At 43.6% G+C, this 16,354-nt stretch overlaps 1 protein-coding gene across 1 annotated transcript in view; it reads right to left on the bottom strand.

The window, feature by feature from the left end:
• slc49a4 (solute carrier family 49 member 4) overlaps nt 1-16,354 on the bottom strand; it is a 92,897-nt gene that overhangs the window by 12,541 nt on the left and 64,002 nt on the right. Inside the window, exons 7-8 of the mRNA XM_049594068.1 lie at nt 14,594-14,721; nt 4,483-4,665 (exon numbers count right to left, since the gene is read on the bottom strand). Coding sequence (XP_049450025.1) covers nt 4,483-4,665; nt 14,594-14,721 — 311 coding nt within the window. The remainder of the gene's footprint in view (nt 1-4,482; nt 4,666-14,593; nt 14,722-16,354) is intronic.

Genomic DNA, 16,354 nt, shown 5'->3' with positions numbered 1-16,354 from the left:
TGTGTGTGTGTGTGTTCACCTGCAGCTGCTCTTTCTACCCATAACTCTGTCTATCCACACCTGCTACATATCGCTGTCTTATCTATGATTTATCACGGCACTGACACACTATCGGCTCAGAGATTTAAAAATACATGCTTGTCATCTGGACCACAGCTTTCAAACAGTTTGAGTTCCCTCGGCTTCTGTCCTTTTTACTGTGGAAACTAAATTAAACTAATACACTCCACCTCCCTCCAGCTTCAGTCTCAACCCTTCAAACTCCCCCTGTTAAACATACCGAGGTCTCGTCCACATGTACACAGATATATTTTAAAACGTGGCTTGTTTTTGGCCTTTTGTCGACACGCAAACAGTGTTTAAGGTTGAAAATGAACCTTTTGTTAAACTCTGTCCAGGGCGGGGACACTTAGGAACTCTGCTGGGGGCGGCGCTGGTCGATTTAACGTCCAGGTTGTCAATGAAGGACGATGCTGACAGCTGAGCTTGCTTCATCGAGTTATAGGGCCGATATGAGACCGATATGAGACCCCTCATACACCCCCCTTTGCGGTAATTTTTAGTTGCCTTTTTTTTTTATTTGAGTTATCACCGAACTGCTGCTGGCTGCTTTTAAAATCTTCTACGTCTACGTCACACTTGTTCCCATCCATGGCACCGTCCGACATGCTTTCCCATTTATGCTGACGTTGGTTTGGTGCTGTTACTGCCTCCGCTGCCGTCTTAAAGCCCATCTGTCGATCGTACCTTTTATACAGAACATCACGGCAAAATAATGGCGTGTAATGGTGTAAAAGGGGCTTTAGTTATGTGTATATGAACCTATATCTTCTTCTTCGCGTCGCTTTAGGGTCATGGTTATATCGTCGCCTGTTGGTTTGGCGAGCTCTTCAAAGCACTTGATTGTTTTTTGTTTTCATTTAGACAGAGATCTTTTCATAGCAGTGCTGGTGTGAATGAGAAGTCTTAAAAAATGTCTGTGTCCATGTGGACTTGGCCTGAGCCAAACCTGCATCTGCTCTGTGTTTCAGTCCAGCGCTTTAGTCCTGCAACAAAGGTGCATTTAAGGACTCCACCATCTCAAACTGAGGCTCGTTATTCACCTTACTTCTACAATTTTCCAGAATCACGTCTTTTTTTAGTACAAGTGCAGCAATGTGATTTAAATCTGACAAGACTTTAAACAACAAAAACACAGGACCAGCTCCTGATGCAAACGCTGCCGGACAAACATCATTTATTTGTGAAGAATCTGATTTTAAAATTCTGAAATAAAATATTATGACTTTCTTGAAGTGCCCTTTTTGCTGCAGATTGATACCAAATGAGTGCCAAATGTCTGCTCTGGCAGTCTGCGGTAACGTTCCCTTCTTTATGAGCCACTTTGGCAGGAAAACAATCAGAGCTTCAGAGTATCTCTACACTAAAAATCTATTTGGGAAAGAAAGCTGTCACAGCAGCAGGTAAATGCTGAAATATAGAATCCAAAATGTCTCCTCACAGAGATCAGGAGACAGGAGTGAAGACTCAGAGGCACCAAGATGTGTCAGAGAGAATACGGCAACTTTTTGAGGTAAAGGTTTTAAATAGCTGGGAGCAACCCCGACTCCTAAAATAAAGGACTACAATTCGATCCTTAAAGTACGACTGAGCTCATACACACTTCTCTCTCAGGAATATTAGGACACAGACGGATAAAAAATAAAGTGAACAATTTGTTGATCAATTTGAAGACATTAATTTGGGCTCTAAGAACCTTTGATGGACCTTTTTTCACCTTTTCTGACATGTTATAGTCAAACTATTCATCACTTGAGTAACGAGATAACTGGAAATCATAGGTGCAGTTTTGCTGCATCAAAGCTCTGTTAAATCCACATACCTACACACAGCATACTGTGTTTCACACAAATTATTACTACTGTGCAACAACGCCCGCATGCTGTGAAGAGGTGACGATGAAAATAAGGGCGATGAGAAGAAACAGGCCGGAGAAAATGACAGAAAGTTTGGGATCACTTTAAGCTGGAACAAAACCAAAACTCTGCACAGTGCGTCTGTTGTAAAACCAAACTAGCCTCCCATAACGGCTCGACGTCAGTGCTTTAGGAAGCGTCCAGTTACAAAAGGTAACACTAAAGTTAGCATTTAACATAAATCAATATGATTACTAGTTGAGATGAAGGATCCTAAAGAGTGTATGTATATTATGGCTACTTATGCAGATTTTTAACCATCTCTGTGTTGCTGTAATTAGGAGAGAAACGTTAAGTGCAAATGAGCAATGCTCTGCCTCCCCTATGGCTGCTAGTGCCAGGAGCACCCCGCGCATCACCAGCAAAAATGTCTGCTGGAAGCCAAACACTGTTCATCTGCACAAACTGCCCAAACTGTCCAAACTGTGGTGACACAGAGCTGGTTGAAAATCAGAAAAGCTTCCTTTTCAAGAGGGTAAATCAAGATGGTGCGGTGTTTCCAACAGAATTAGGATCTATGTGTGGTGGTAGCTGCTGACGATAGGAGGAGGGGCTGCTAACACTTTTTTCTTGCCTGTGTTCTTGCGAGTCTGCATCCAACTCCTAAATTCTGAGGTTTTGCAGGCCTGTGAACGCAGCACAGACAGAACTCTCTTTATTTTTGTCCCTCAGTAGCAGTTTGTGGAGTTTTGAGTCACAGGTTTGATAACTGATCAGTCAATCTGATCACAGCTAATCAGATCAATGGATGACAGGAGCAGCTGTCTGTGAGTGACAGTAAACGTTTAGACCCAGCGAAGTTTCGCTTTCGAGACGCCAGGCATTCTGCTGCTCCGTCTGTGCCCGGACTACGCTCTGTGCTGTGAGTGTGGAGCAATGCTACATGAACGTTATCTTAAAGCACATTTAATAAACAGTCCAGCTCCAAAAATAGAAAATAAAAACATGGCGGCAGATGTTTTAATTGTGGCGGGCTGCCACAAATTAATGATGTGGGGAACTCTGTGGTTTTGACTGGAGAATTTGATTTTTTTTTGTGTGCAAAACTTAACTAACATAACTTGCACATAACCACAGAAAATTAAATGATGCAGTCAAGTTGTGAAAGCCTGAACATCAGTCATGTTATAATTATGATACACACACATCTACAGTACTTCCCTCATGGCGATGCATAAAATAACCTCAAAACCAAAATATCAGGTTGTGTAAGTAGCGACTGGAGCCTCATTACTGTACACAAAAACACTTTTTTACAAAGTAAACCAGTTATGTGTTAATTGAGGAAACCTGCTTTATTTTCTCTTTTGTATATTAACTATTTCTCTTTAATAAAACAAAAGTATTTCTTATTCAATTACTCGATTAATCGATGGATTAATTGGTAGAATACTTGATCACTAAAATAATCGACAGCTGCAGCCCTGATTTAATCAGAATATGATCAACAGGTGAATCCATGATGACAACAATCCTTGGCTCCAACCTTAACATCTCTGTGTCGTGTACATGTTGCTGTTTTCTGCTTTTTTCCATGAGACGAGCTGCTTCTGTGCCGCGGCTGTCATGCTTGTTAGCCGCCCCGAGGGCCGCGGGGCCCCACGGCTGCTCAGGTCAAACAATAATAATATCCACCTGCACTGGCAACACAACCCAGAAGGCAGGATCAAGATACAGTTGTCAGGCAGCAGCTGTCAGCAGCCTCGTAGCAATCAGAAGGAGTTGGCAGAGGAGGAAGAAGCTGGTGAATATTTATGAGGGTGAGAAAATGTATCTCTTATTTACTAAACAAACAGGAAGACGGAGTGTGTATCAGAGATGGATCCGTCATTCCAGGTGATCGGTGCCTCCATGTTGAAAAACTTAGAGGGAAGGTTAATGAAAGCGAAGACAGATGGGCAAAGATCACAGTGGAGCTGGATTCACCCAGCGAAACATGGTTCTGCATAGACACCAGAAACAGCCTGCACACACGCAGGCGCTCACATGGATGATTGAGCTCGGTTTCCTTATGATTTTGCTCTCTCCTGTGGAAGCTGGCGGAGGCAGAGGAGAAGCAGGCGACACGCTGTCCTCTCTGCTGTGGGCCGAAATCTTTACATCAAACTTTGCAGCCAACTCGGAGATAAACAAGCGGCTGAATTACATCAGGGAGTTTTTCTCTCTTTGTGCTGATTGTGTCAATTGCATTGTAACCTAATTTTCCTACCGTCCGCCTTTTATCGGCAGCATCTGCAGGGACTTGAAATAGATTTCTGAAAACAATGGAGCCTGTGGCTTTTGAGAGAAACCTGCAGGCGGACGAAAAGCGTCTGAATGGAGCGAAAACTTCAGATGGTCGAGACTTTTTTTTAAATCGACAACAAACACAAAAGAAATATTTAAGTGGTGTTATCAAACCCCCCGCAACAATAAATGGGCACCGGTGGATACAGAAAACGAACAAATAAATGCAGTTAAATCTTTAAGGAGTTCTAAAGCAGCGAGGAGTTTATATGTGCCTTACCTTTACAGTAAAAGGTGAGGAAGAAGAGGAGCAGACCGGTGAACAGGTTCCCCAGGAAAGTGACCACTCCACACGTGATGCCTTCAGGGACCGGGTACACGGTCTCGATGAAGAGTTCGAAGAATATTGGCACGCTGCTGTTGATGAAGATGCCCACCAGGATGCAGGAAGTGTACAGGATGGCTGAAAGGACAAAAAAAAACAGTCAGTTATAGTTTAGTTGGGAACTATGATGTAATCTGGTTTTAAATTCCATCTGAACAACTCTTTACAAAATGATTACATACATCGTATCATTTGTTCTCTGCACCTCAGATTTATGACAAACCCTCAGCCTGAAACATTTAATCTAGAAAGACGTCCCTTCAGGTGACACTGTACTCCACACAAAACCAAAATCCTATACGGATGGAAGAGCCCAGTTTGTAACCAAAGCATCATCTCATATTGGAGCCAACCCAACCATCACCTTCACGGAGTCTGCAGAGTCACAGGTTGACTTTGGTAGGCGTGGATGTTTCCAGTCACCTCTCAGTCTGCTCTGCTAAATTTGTGCTCTTCTTCGCAAGTGTTGATGGTGCTTTTTGTGGTTAGGGTTGGATGGTGGCAGTGTGTGGCTCACCAGTCTGTAAAGTCTCCTACGACTCTGTTCGCTGGCCACATCATAGGTTTCAAATTTAAACATCGGTAAACATCAAGAAAAAGTTGAAGACGATGAGCACCAGCCGAACTAGCATCCTGATCGCTGTTGTACAGGCGCTGGATAATAAACGTGCTGCATCAGTTTCCAACAGGCGATCAGGAGCTGTAACATCCTTTGATTCATCTAAACTTGGCTAAACCCTGGACAGCTGACTCTTCTTCTATATGCTGAACTAACTGAGCAGAGGACTCTGGGAGAGAAGGTGAGGAGGTGTGAGCTTGAAGGACTGGTGTGACGGTGCAAATGTGAGCTGCTGTCCTGTTCCTGCGCTGGATCCCTGCTGTACACCGTTCAGAGGCGGCTGCAGAGCGACGCTGCCCGTGTTCGGGAGGAGCGACCATGCTGACCTTGATGAGGTCAGAATATGTAGACGGACTATGACGCCTCCCCTCCGTGATGCGAGAGATGGCGCCAATCAGAGTCTGGGGCACATTACAGGACAACACTCACCATCGCTGCTGACATCACTTTATGTGTACAGCCCGATAAATAGTAAGTAAACATTATTAATTGTGCATCAACATCAGTGAGTTAGTTATTCACATATTCAAAGACAAGGACACGTGACAGGTTTACAGATACGCTTGTAAGATGTTGAAAAGGAAAACGAATGATTTCAAAATTTGCAGAGACGACCCCAAAAAAGTCGAGTGCCAGTTGTGCCAAAGGAAACGGGCAGATCACAAATCTATAAGGAGCTCAGCACCTGGAAACTGTGAGTAACACCTGAGCCGTCCTGCAAAGTTTTCTTTTTACAGCTATTAAGCTATTAGTTTGTCACCTGCCCAACAAGAAACGACAGAACTATTGATTTGTTTATTGCAACATTAAAGACAGTTATTCTTCCACTGCTCTGCCACCACTTGGCAGCTCGGGCCATAACCTGGTGCTGCTAACGACAAAATATAACACACTGGCCCATAAGCAGCCAACTTCCACTAAATCAGTCCGTGTGTGGTCTGAGGACAAATGTGAGGAGTTAAGAACCTGTTTTGACTGCACAGACTGGTCTGTATTTACTGATGAGGACAATTCTAATAGGACTGATGAAGTGGCTGAATGTGTTACTGATTATATTAATTTTTGTACTGCTATGATCATCCTGTGTAAGACCATCAAAGTGTTTTCAAACAATAAGCCATGGGTTACTAAAGAAATCAAGAATGCTATTAATATCAAGAAGGCTGCTTTCATGAGCAGAGATAAGGAGGAAATTAAATTGGCGCAGAAAAATCTTAAGCGGGTCATAAGACAGGGAAAGAAGAATTTTAAGGAGAGGGTAGAAAATAAACTACAGGTATGTGACTCTAAGGGTCTATGGATGGGCTTAAAGTCTATGACTGCTTATGGTCCGGCTAATTCTAACCTCAGAGAGGGAACTTTTACACCTGATGAGGCTAATCAATTCTTTGCCCGTTTTGACACCTCCGACCTTTCACAGAAGGTTTCTCTAACTCACCCCATCCTCTCCTCGGAGGGTAGGCTCACTCCTTGTCCCCCTATAACTGTTACAGTTGATGAGGTACAATCCCAGCTTAAACGGCTTAATGTAAATAAAGCCCCTGCTCCGGATGGCGTCATGCCACGGGTCCTTAAAGTATGTGCTGATGAACTGTGCACAGTTTTCCACTACTTGTTCTCTCTTTCTCTGTCCTTGTCTAAGATTCCAGATATTTGGAAAACGTCATGTATTGTGCCAGTGCCTAAAAAACAAAATGCCAGGGCACTTAAAGATCTTAGACCTATTGCTTTAACCTCACATGTAATGAAGTGCTTTGAGAGGACTGTCCTGGGGCATTTAAAGAGGCAGGTCTGTGCCTTTCAGGACCCGCTTCAATTTGCATATAGAGCAGGTGTAGGTGTGGATGATACCCTTCTGTACCTGCTACAGACTATATAGTCATCTGGAACTGAGTGGTGCATGTATTAGAATAATGTTTGACTTTTCTAATGCTTTTAACACACTACAGCCACAGATCTTAGCTAGTAAGCTTTTTAATTATAACCTCAATAGCTCCACTATTGCTTGGGTCACTGATTACCTCACAGGTAGGCCTCAGTATGTGAGGCTTCATGGCAGCAGATCAGAAACTGCTACTACAAGCACTGGGGCACCACAGGGTACAGTTTTAGCTCCGTTTTTATTTATGCTGTACACATCTGACTGCAGGCACAGCACTTATTCTTGTCATTTACAGAAGTTTTCTGATGACTCTGCCCTAGTTGGCTATATTTTTAATAATGACAGTGTAGCCTATCAGAAAGAAGTGTACAGTGTTGTCAGTTGGTGTGAGGAAGCCCACCTTATTCTTAATGTAGACAAGACAAAGGAGCTTATCATTGATATGAGAAGGAAAAAACCTGAAGCAACTCCTATTTTGATTAAAGGACAGTCTGTAGAGATTGTATCCTCATATAAATATCTGGGTGTGCATGTGGACTGTAAACTGGACTGGAAGATGAACTCTAACGCTATGTTTAAGAAGGCCCAGTCCAGATTATTTTTCTTGAGGAAACTCAGATCATTTGACATCAGCAGATCTCTTCTAAATGTTTTTTATAATGGTATTTTAGCAAGTGTCCTTTTTTATGCGGTTGTTTGTTGGGGTGGCAGCCTAACATTGGAGGACAGGAACAAGATCAACAAACTTATTAGAAAGGCAGGATCTGTTATTGGTATGAGCCCTGCTTCTCTGGAGGTCATAACAGAGCAGAGGACTGGGAGGAAGCTTAGAGCTATCTTGTCTCAGGATGATCACACCCTGCATAGCACTTTTGTTAGAAGTAGCAGAAGTAAGCGGCTTCTTTTGCCCAGATGCTCCACAGAAAGATTGAGGAAGTCCTTTGTTCCTGCAGCAACCAGGCTTTTTAATTTGGATTGCTGATGTCATGTCTTGCTGCTATACTCGTCCTTGTACATTGTACTTTTAAATTGCATTTGTACTCTTTTTATTCTTTTTAATCTTTATTTTTATTTTTTTTATTTATTTATTTTTTCTGGTCATTTTGCTATTGTTGTATTGGACCACTGCACTCCTAGGTGATGTTGTTGTATATGTATGTTTTGTCTATGTCTTGTTGTACTGTATGTTGGCCATGGTGGCAATCCAGTTTCCCCCTTGGGGATTATTAAAGTTAATCCAATCCAATCCAATTAAGGCCGATGTTACTGTGCTGCAACTGTCCAAGCTTCAATCAATCCCAGATATTTCTCACTGAAGCTTCGATGCCCAAAATCTGATATGCAGGACACTGAGGTTTGACACCCAGCCCGACTTCCTGTCTGTCATCGAGTGTCACAAGAAGGTTTTCGCGGCACTGTGACAGTATTTCTTTCTGTAATATGTTGCTGTTTTTAGTTGACCTGCACACTCAGCATTAAGATGCAGTTGGTTTCATGGATTCGACAGAATATTAAAATCTAATTTCTTCTTTGCCAAATTGTGCAGATGTCCAATAGTAAACAGCTTGGCTTGTTTACTCCTCAGGCATGATGAGAATGTTACTGTCCACGCTGGCTGCTGCTGCTGCCGGTTTCATTTGGGTGCACTTCTCAGTTAAATTAAAAATAATAATTATAATTCTGGATTGTGAATTATTAATTTAAAATGATTACGGCTGACTGGCTCAATCATCTCCCCACAATGATTTGTTTAGAAGTCATCTTGTTGTGTGACGAAGGGTTACAGCTACAGCGCACAGGGCTTCAGTGTTTCCTGTGTCAGTGTTCAGTATGTTCGGCCAGCTCAGGGTCTCGTCTCAGCGTCTCGTCTCGGCTGTGGTCCTCTGGCTGAGACATAAAGTGAAAAGTGTGAATGTGTATTAGAGTGGATGTGTGGAGAGATTAAGCCATCACCTCTGGAGCATCGCGGCACCCTCCATCTCCCTTATCACAGCAGATTGGTCCAAATGAGCTCCCCATTAGCCGGCACGTCCCTTTAATCATGGCGCCTCTGAGGGCCATCGCCTGCCCGCCTGTGACGGGGAACCCAGGAGCCACTCATGCAGCCATCAATGGCAGCCTCCTTCCCCTGCTCGTCTTTATTCAACCCTAATGAAGCACTGATATCAAACGCTTAAGTGCGCTTCACCTGCTGCACTTTCACCGCCACGTTATTGAATTAGGTTATCTGCCACCAATTCCCAGAGGGCAGCAGGAGATCCCCTTGAAGGAAGGAACACATGGCGAGTGTAGCAGCAGAGGATCATGGGAGGTACCTCTTTGGCCTGAAGAGAAGACTTTTTCTTTTTTGGTCGTACTACAACGTTTATGCACTCAGGGCTGAAAATAACAATTATTTCCAAGAAGAAATTCACCTCATGCTTGAAAACGACCTTTGAATGAGCTGCATGGAGGTGATGATGGGAAGTAGCATCTGAATCCAAAATACTGATCCATCTACTTCATTCAGATGAGACTAATACACCAATAAGATGCCTTGAAGGTAGCGAAATAACCCAGACCAGGTGGTATGGCTGTACCTATGCCTTCGCCTGACGTGCACCTCCCCAGAAATGTAACTCCACAGTGTCACGGTGACGCAGACCTCCTGTCTGTCTCTGTAAGCTGAAACCATTTCCCTCAGTGGAAACAAAGCTTTGATTTACTTTAATTTCACAGATAAGAAACAATAAACTGTGAAGACAATAAAGCCTCCACACACTGTGTGTGATTTATCCTGGCTGAAATATGAGCAGAGCAAATCTCTGCTAGCTGCTAGGCTAATTTATACAATGTAAAATGCCATAGGCTTGTGCTAATAACGTTAGCATGTTGTATTTGTGGGGAAAATGTGTATTAAGCCATGTTTAATGTGTGTTTATTGTGCGTTTAATGTGTGTTTAATGTGTGTTTTGAATTGTCTAAACTTTACAGCACTTCTCAGAAACTCCACCACCGACTAGTGTCTTGGAGGTGTAACTGCAGAGTGACACAAACACACCACCGCACAAGTTTAAATGCTCACAGCAGTGTACGCTCTGCATAGAGCTGATGCACAAGTATAAATTGTCCTTTAGTCTAATTTTTAAGGCCAATGTGGTGACATGTTACTGGTATAAAGACAGTGGCCGATGTCACAGAGTCCACACAAGAGGAGACAACTCCAGTTCAGGAACCAAAAGTAATAAGGCAGGTTTTTTTGTGATTAATAACAATATACATTTGTTTGGGTGTCTGCATTTTGTTTTTGTGCAATTGAAGTGTGTGTGTGTGTGTGTGTGTGTGTGTGTGTGTGTGTGTGTGTGTGTGAGGGACAGAATTAAAAATTGATAGGTAATAAAGGAAATATGAAACTTATACTTTTTTCTGAGGACTATGTGTATTAGTTTTTTTTTTTTTATTGTATTGACAAATGTAACACTAAAGTTAGTTACACACAGTGTGACAACAAAATGGTGGCTGGTGGAAGACAAACTTAATTTCTAATAGTGCTGCTAATCAGAGGAGCGTTGGTCCGATCCCCAGCTCCTCCAGATCCTGAAGGGGGTAGCCTCTGTCATGGGTGTGTGTGTGAGAATGGGAGAATTTGGCATGTGAGGATTAAGGTGTGCAAAACAGGAATACCAACAACCAGTCCAACAGAAAAGATCAGATAACACATCCTTTAAAGCCAGGAAGAGACGACACTGACGATATCACAGCATCCAGAACCTTAAACGATATCCAGCCTCATGCTGCCCAGCTCTACTTTAAAGAGGAAACAGCAAAACAGGAACACACAACACAGTCTCACAGACCCCTCTGACACTTCCATGCATATTATTTTAAAAAGCGACTGGTCACTTGTTCAGAGAGAGATTATATCTCTCAGATTACACTGATCTGTGTGTGCTGCTGGCCGTCCCACACTGGGGTAATGAGGTGTTTTGGCACATTGTGCCGCGGTATCACAGCACCACCCTCTCGTATGATGCGCCAGGTGGACGAACAAGGTTGGAGCCCGGCTGCTGCAGACTGCCAGCGTCTGGGATGAGAGGACATGAGACAGAAAGTGAGCAGTGCCAGGGCCTGCAGAATGATGATGGATGATGGCGGCTGGAGTCACTGGCTTTGAACGATATGCTGATATGCTTATGGGCCTGGCTTCAGAGGACGCAGCCAAATCCACTAATGTCCAAACTGGTTTATCACTGACGTCTACTAATGCATCGGCTCTGCTGATTATGGTCCAAATATACATCTCAGTGTGCGAGCGTTCACACACCGAGGGCTTTTCTTGGTGTGTAGCTGCTGCACACATTAAACAGCAGCTACCTCATGCACAGAGTGGCCACAGAGTTTTTATGTCCAAACAGTGAAGTGTTCCCGACTGCCCAAGATCGTCACATGACTTAGATTAGGGCTGGACGATTAATCGAATTTTAATCATGATTTCAATTTTGGCTTCTCACGATCATAAAAACATTATAATCAAAGAAAAACGATTAATGCACCACACGGCGCGGCGTGTATGTAAGTTCCCATGCTGGAAAAGCAGGAGAGGCAGCCTTTGGTTGAGAAGAAAGGTAGGACAACTTCAGTCATCTGGAAACATTCTGGCTCCAAGTTGACGGACGTCGAGCAAAAAGAAATTGTTTGCAAAGTTTGTCACGCTGTGGTGTCTGCCCCCCAAGGCAACACGACCAACTTATAATCGTGTTTATTAATCGTGATTTCAATATCAATCAAAATAATCATGATTACTATTTTTGCCATAATCGTCCAGCGCTAACTTCTATCCAAAACAAGTAAAGAAGTGAAGCTGGCAGTCGATGCACAGCTGGCAGAGCATCACCCTGAAGAAGGTCTGAGGGTCGTAGGTTGGACAGACAGTCGTTGGATTTTCAACCACATTAAAGGTGCAGTGTCTGACCACTTGGAGCAATGAGAGGCTTCAAAGATACACACAGTGGCTTAATCTAAATGAGCTTTAGTGTGTGGTCTAAAGTGCATTGAGGGCGTGTCCATCTCCAGTTCTCCCACTACCTTTAAAAGCACCTGCACCTGGCGCTCTGTGTTGAGCTCTGTGCTCAGAGAAAGGAACCCAACACATGCCACGTCTCTAACTGCCTGGAATATGTGAGGTCAGGCGTTGGGTGCTACTCTTGTGCCTAGTTTCAAGGGGGTGGCGGTTGCGTCTGTGGTTGCTTAGCGACCATCACCTGCGTATCATAGCCTACTGACATGAGTGCAGGGCTGATCCTCTCAGTTTAGCGCAGGGTGCAGCGTCACTCTGGCGTTTGAGTGCACCTGCTGTGTGGAGAGGAGGAAACAGAGCTAAACTTTCGTTTTCTGGAATTATCTTAAAGTTGCTGCTTCTAATGCACACATGCACACAGTGCGTCTCTTAATGCAGAGTCAGACAGCAGCTCTGCTTTCTGCTACGTTCACATTTTACTGAGTGTAATTAATATTTTACTCATTAAAGATGTATTATTTCACCCAGTACCCATGTCCCTGTGTGTAACAAGCAGAGTGTACACATGTTGCGATCCTGTCTCAATAAGGGGCATTTTACTATGTGAATAACACGCCCTTTAAACAGCAAGAAAATACAACAACAACACACCTGACCGCACCTCATTTTAAGACCTACATGTCCAGGTTTTGTTTTGTTATGTTATCTTATTACGTCTCAGTCCGTGTGCTGTGCCAGAAACTTCTCTGATCAGATCTGTGTTGTGTGAAACATACGTTCATCAGCTGAGGCTCATCGAGTTTATCTTAGTATTCATCAAAACGAAGACTGACGAGAGTAAAAGATTTTAAACATCAAAGACGGGCTGAGATGTTTTGGTGAGTTTTGTTTTGTTTCTGTTGAGTTTCAGTGAAGTGTGTTTCACCGTGAGTTAACGAGGCAATTAAGCTAACGTTAGTTTGAGTTCAGTGAAAGAGAGAAAGTTGAATTCAGAAGGTGTGCGGTTATATTTCTCTGTTTAATGAGGAAATAGCTGTAAGATATTCTATGACCTGCTGAGATTTCAGGAAGATATGAAGGTATTAAAAGTCAGATACCACCCAGGCCTACTGTATACAATTTATATCCCTTTAAAATATCCCTTTGATCTGAGAATCATCTTTATATGAGGGTGAATTACAGAGTCAATAAAACACAAAGTGTTTCACTGACTGTACAAATACTGACACACTGAACCACATGAACTGAGCCACGATAGAGGAAACACGACTCAGGGTGTCTGCAGCCATCAGGCACTTTGATTTAATGCTCTCTGAGACATTTTCAAAATATTCTTAATCAAATTTAAGACTGATTCAAGCACTGCATTCAGTCATATATATGTAGCTGTGTGTAGAGGCAGGCCTTATGTAGGAACATGCTTCATCCATCACATCCTCACTGTGACCTCGTCACATGTCCACGTTTGGTCATGGACTTTCCACGTCCACATATGACGTCCAAGGTACCCTGGGTGTGTTGGTTGTTGACGTTCTGGGACGCCGTGTCAACTCTTTCAAAATAAAAGCACTACATCGGTACAACACCACCAACCGATGTTTTTTTCCTTCAACTTCGTTTCCCCCTGACGCCGCCACTAACTGTTAAACAATAAAGGCTACTGGCTGCGTATCACGCCAACGTGAAAGGACGGCTTTTTTCATTGGTGTCTGACGCCAGAAGTCACTGACCAAGTCCTGGATTTCGACAACTTCAGGATGAGACCAGGTTGGCTTATCAGAGCGACTTAGGCAAATCTACATTTCGCTAAAAATAAAGTGCAGGAATGAAGTAAAAAGAGTTTTAGGTTCAGTGGCAGCTTTAAATATTTGTAAAATCAGAGAGGTGACTTTCCTGCAAGAGTCTGACTGATTTTGACAAAAAGAAATTAAGAGATGGATAAATACAATTAGATAAAACGTTTGGTGCAGACCACACATCCAACCTTAAGACTCAACAACTAATTTTAAGAGCCATTTTTTTTTCATGACAATAGAATTCAAGACATTTTAGTACCTTTTAAGGACGTGCAGAGATCCTGCACCTGCAGTCTGGTCTTCAAAAACTCCACAGAATAACTCATTTTAAAGCACACGCCTTGTGCACAGCTCTGTCAGCCCTTATACCTTGGTGCAGGTGATGGAAACATCAGACTGATGGTAAATAAGCAGATGCACTGCACATGATGGGGTTTAGGTGCTTCTGCTTTTGATGTACTGTCATCTGAAATGCTACAAACAACATAACAATGTTTGTAACAAGATTCAATTTAAAGAAGAAGCACTTCAGCTCTTCGTGTGTGCGGTGCATCTATTTATTTACTATAAATCCACAGTATATTTAGAGTGGATTCTCCTGTAAGCTGCATCAACCCACTGAACTGCCCGCTGAATTCATTCTGGCTCAGGGTTGCAGAGCTGCACTGCCTGCATGCAATGTCACCTTGACAGTGATGCTGCTGTGGACCCACCTGCAGTGGAGGGAAGGTGAGTGACTCTGCTCAGGCAGGTTAGTGTGAACCAGGTGGAGGACAGCGAGGCTCCGGCCAGCATCAGCACCAGGATCAGCTTCAGCATCCCTCGAATGGAGTCTGCAAACCTGCGAGTGTGTGGGAGGAGAAAAACAGTGAGGCAGAGCACAGCCTTTTGAAGATAGCGATCCTGAAATACACCACGACAAACGCCAGAGAAAATTACTGAAGTGAGTAAAGACAGCAGCTTCAGAAACAGGAGGCATCTTTCATAAAAACAACACGCAGCGCTGCAATTTCTATGTCTGCTTCCTCTGTGACTTGTGTCATAATCAATTACTGGAGACATGCATTGTCTCAGAGAAAGCCTAGATCATTTCCTTCTCCCACTTGTTTCTGGGAGCGTCAGTTGTACTTGTCATTACACAAGCAGAGACACTACTCCAAGAGTTGATTCAATTTGTTTCACCAGCTAAGCAGGCGGACTGGAGATGTGCATTGTAATGTATCGTGGAAGACAAGCCACCAGGCCGTTCCCAAACTCTCCCTCTTGAGCACTGCGGTTTCTCTTTGTAGCCCTTTCCAAAGCCTCATAGTTCATTAACTCCTCTGCGCTCCTCTGGGTATGCATATGTATGCTGCTGGAAGATTAGATGAAGCTACAGAAGCCTGTAGCAACAGAGAGACACTAATTACTTTTGTTTTGTTGCTCACAGACAAGATGCTTGAGAAAAGAGGGCTGAACTTGACAATGAACTTAATGCACGAGTAAGAAGAAGAGTTGGAAATGGCTGATTAGTTCAGCTAGGTTGTGAAGTTCTGTCAGTGTGCCGAGGGCCGCGGGGACGAGGGAAATCATCCTTCGGACGGATAATGAGAATGTCTCCGCTCTCAATGTTCAGCAGTGGCATTTTTAGACGACATCAACGTCTCCTGGGATTTCATGAGCTGTCACTCACAGCCTCGACTCTTTACCTCCACGTTCACAGGACATCAGCTACATACTCAAATCCCACCTCCATCACTGTGAGAGAATTTAAAGCAGGCGGAGGGTAATGCTGGATAACACAGGGCCCAACACAGACCTCTGGGGGCCAGATGAGCAGGGTTTGGTTTTGGGCCCCCCTCCACAGTGTAACATGCTGCCACTTCACACAGCACTGTGTGCAGTAAGTATTAGTTTAAACACACATCATGTACAAATAACCGTGTAAAGACTACAGTGGGACCTGTTAGCAGCAACTAGTTAACCATTAATCAACTAACAACTGAGAATAATTTTGACCGATTACTGATATCGATCAATAGGTTGATTTTGCTTCTCTTCAGCTTACTGCACACCAACTTAGTCTGGCGGGAGCTAGCTAGCAGCGCCACTCATCTGGTGATTACTGCTAGTAACCCTGACCCAACAGTGTGGCTTTGGAAACATTGTGCCCACCCTTTGGTGATCCTACAGGTCGCCACTGGGAGTAAGTGGCTCAATTTTGAGCTGCAATCCCCCATTAGCATTGTTATCCATGTTAGCACCTTTAGCAGTGTTAGCACGGCTAGTGGTGATAACATCGTCAACAATGTTAAAGGGCTTCTGTGGCTCAATTGAAAACCAGTTATTCACCAGGGTGACCTGCAGGGAGACTGACGGGTGACCACCATGCTTTACAACAGTTACCAGCAGGAATCGAGTAGCGGGAGTTTTGAGTCGTGTGGTGGATTATTGATCAGTCGATCCGATCAGAGCTGATGAGATCAGATCGATGG

Source organism: Epinephelus fuscoguttatus, linkage group LG13 (assembly GCF_011397635.1).
Source record: "Epinephelus fuscoguttatus linkage group LG13, E.fuscoguttatus.final_Chr_v1".
Classification (NCBI taxonomy): domain Eukaryota; kingdom Metazoa; phylum Chordata; class Actinopteri; order Perciformes; family Serranidae; genus Epinephelus; species Epinephelus fuscoguttatus.
The sequence above is the reverse complement of the archived record's forward strand: the minus strand, read 5'-3'. Positions and strand labels throughout refer to the sequence as shown.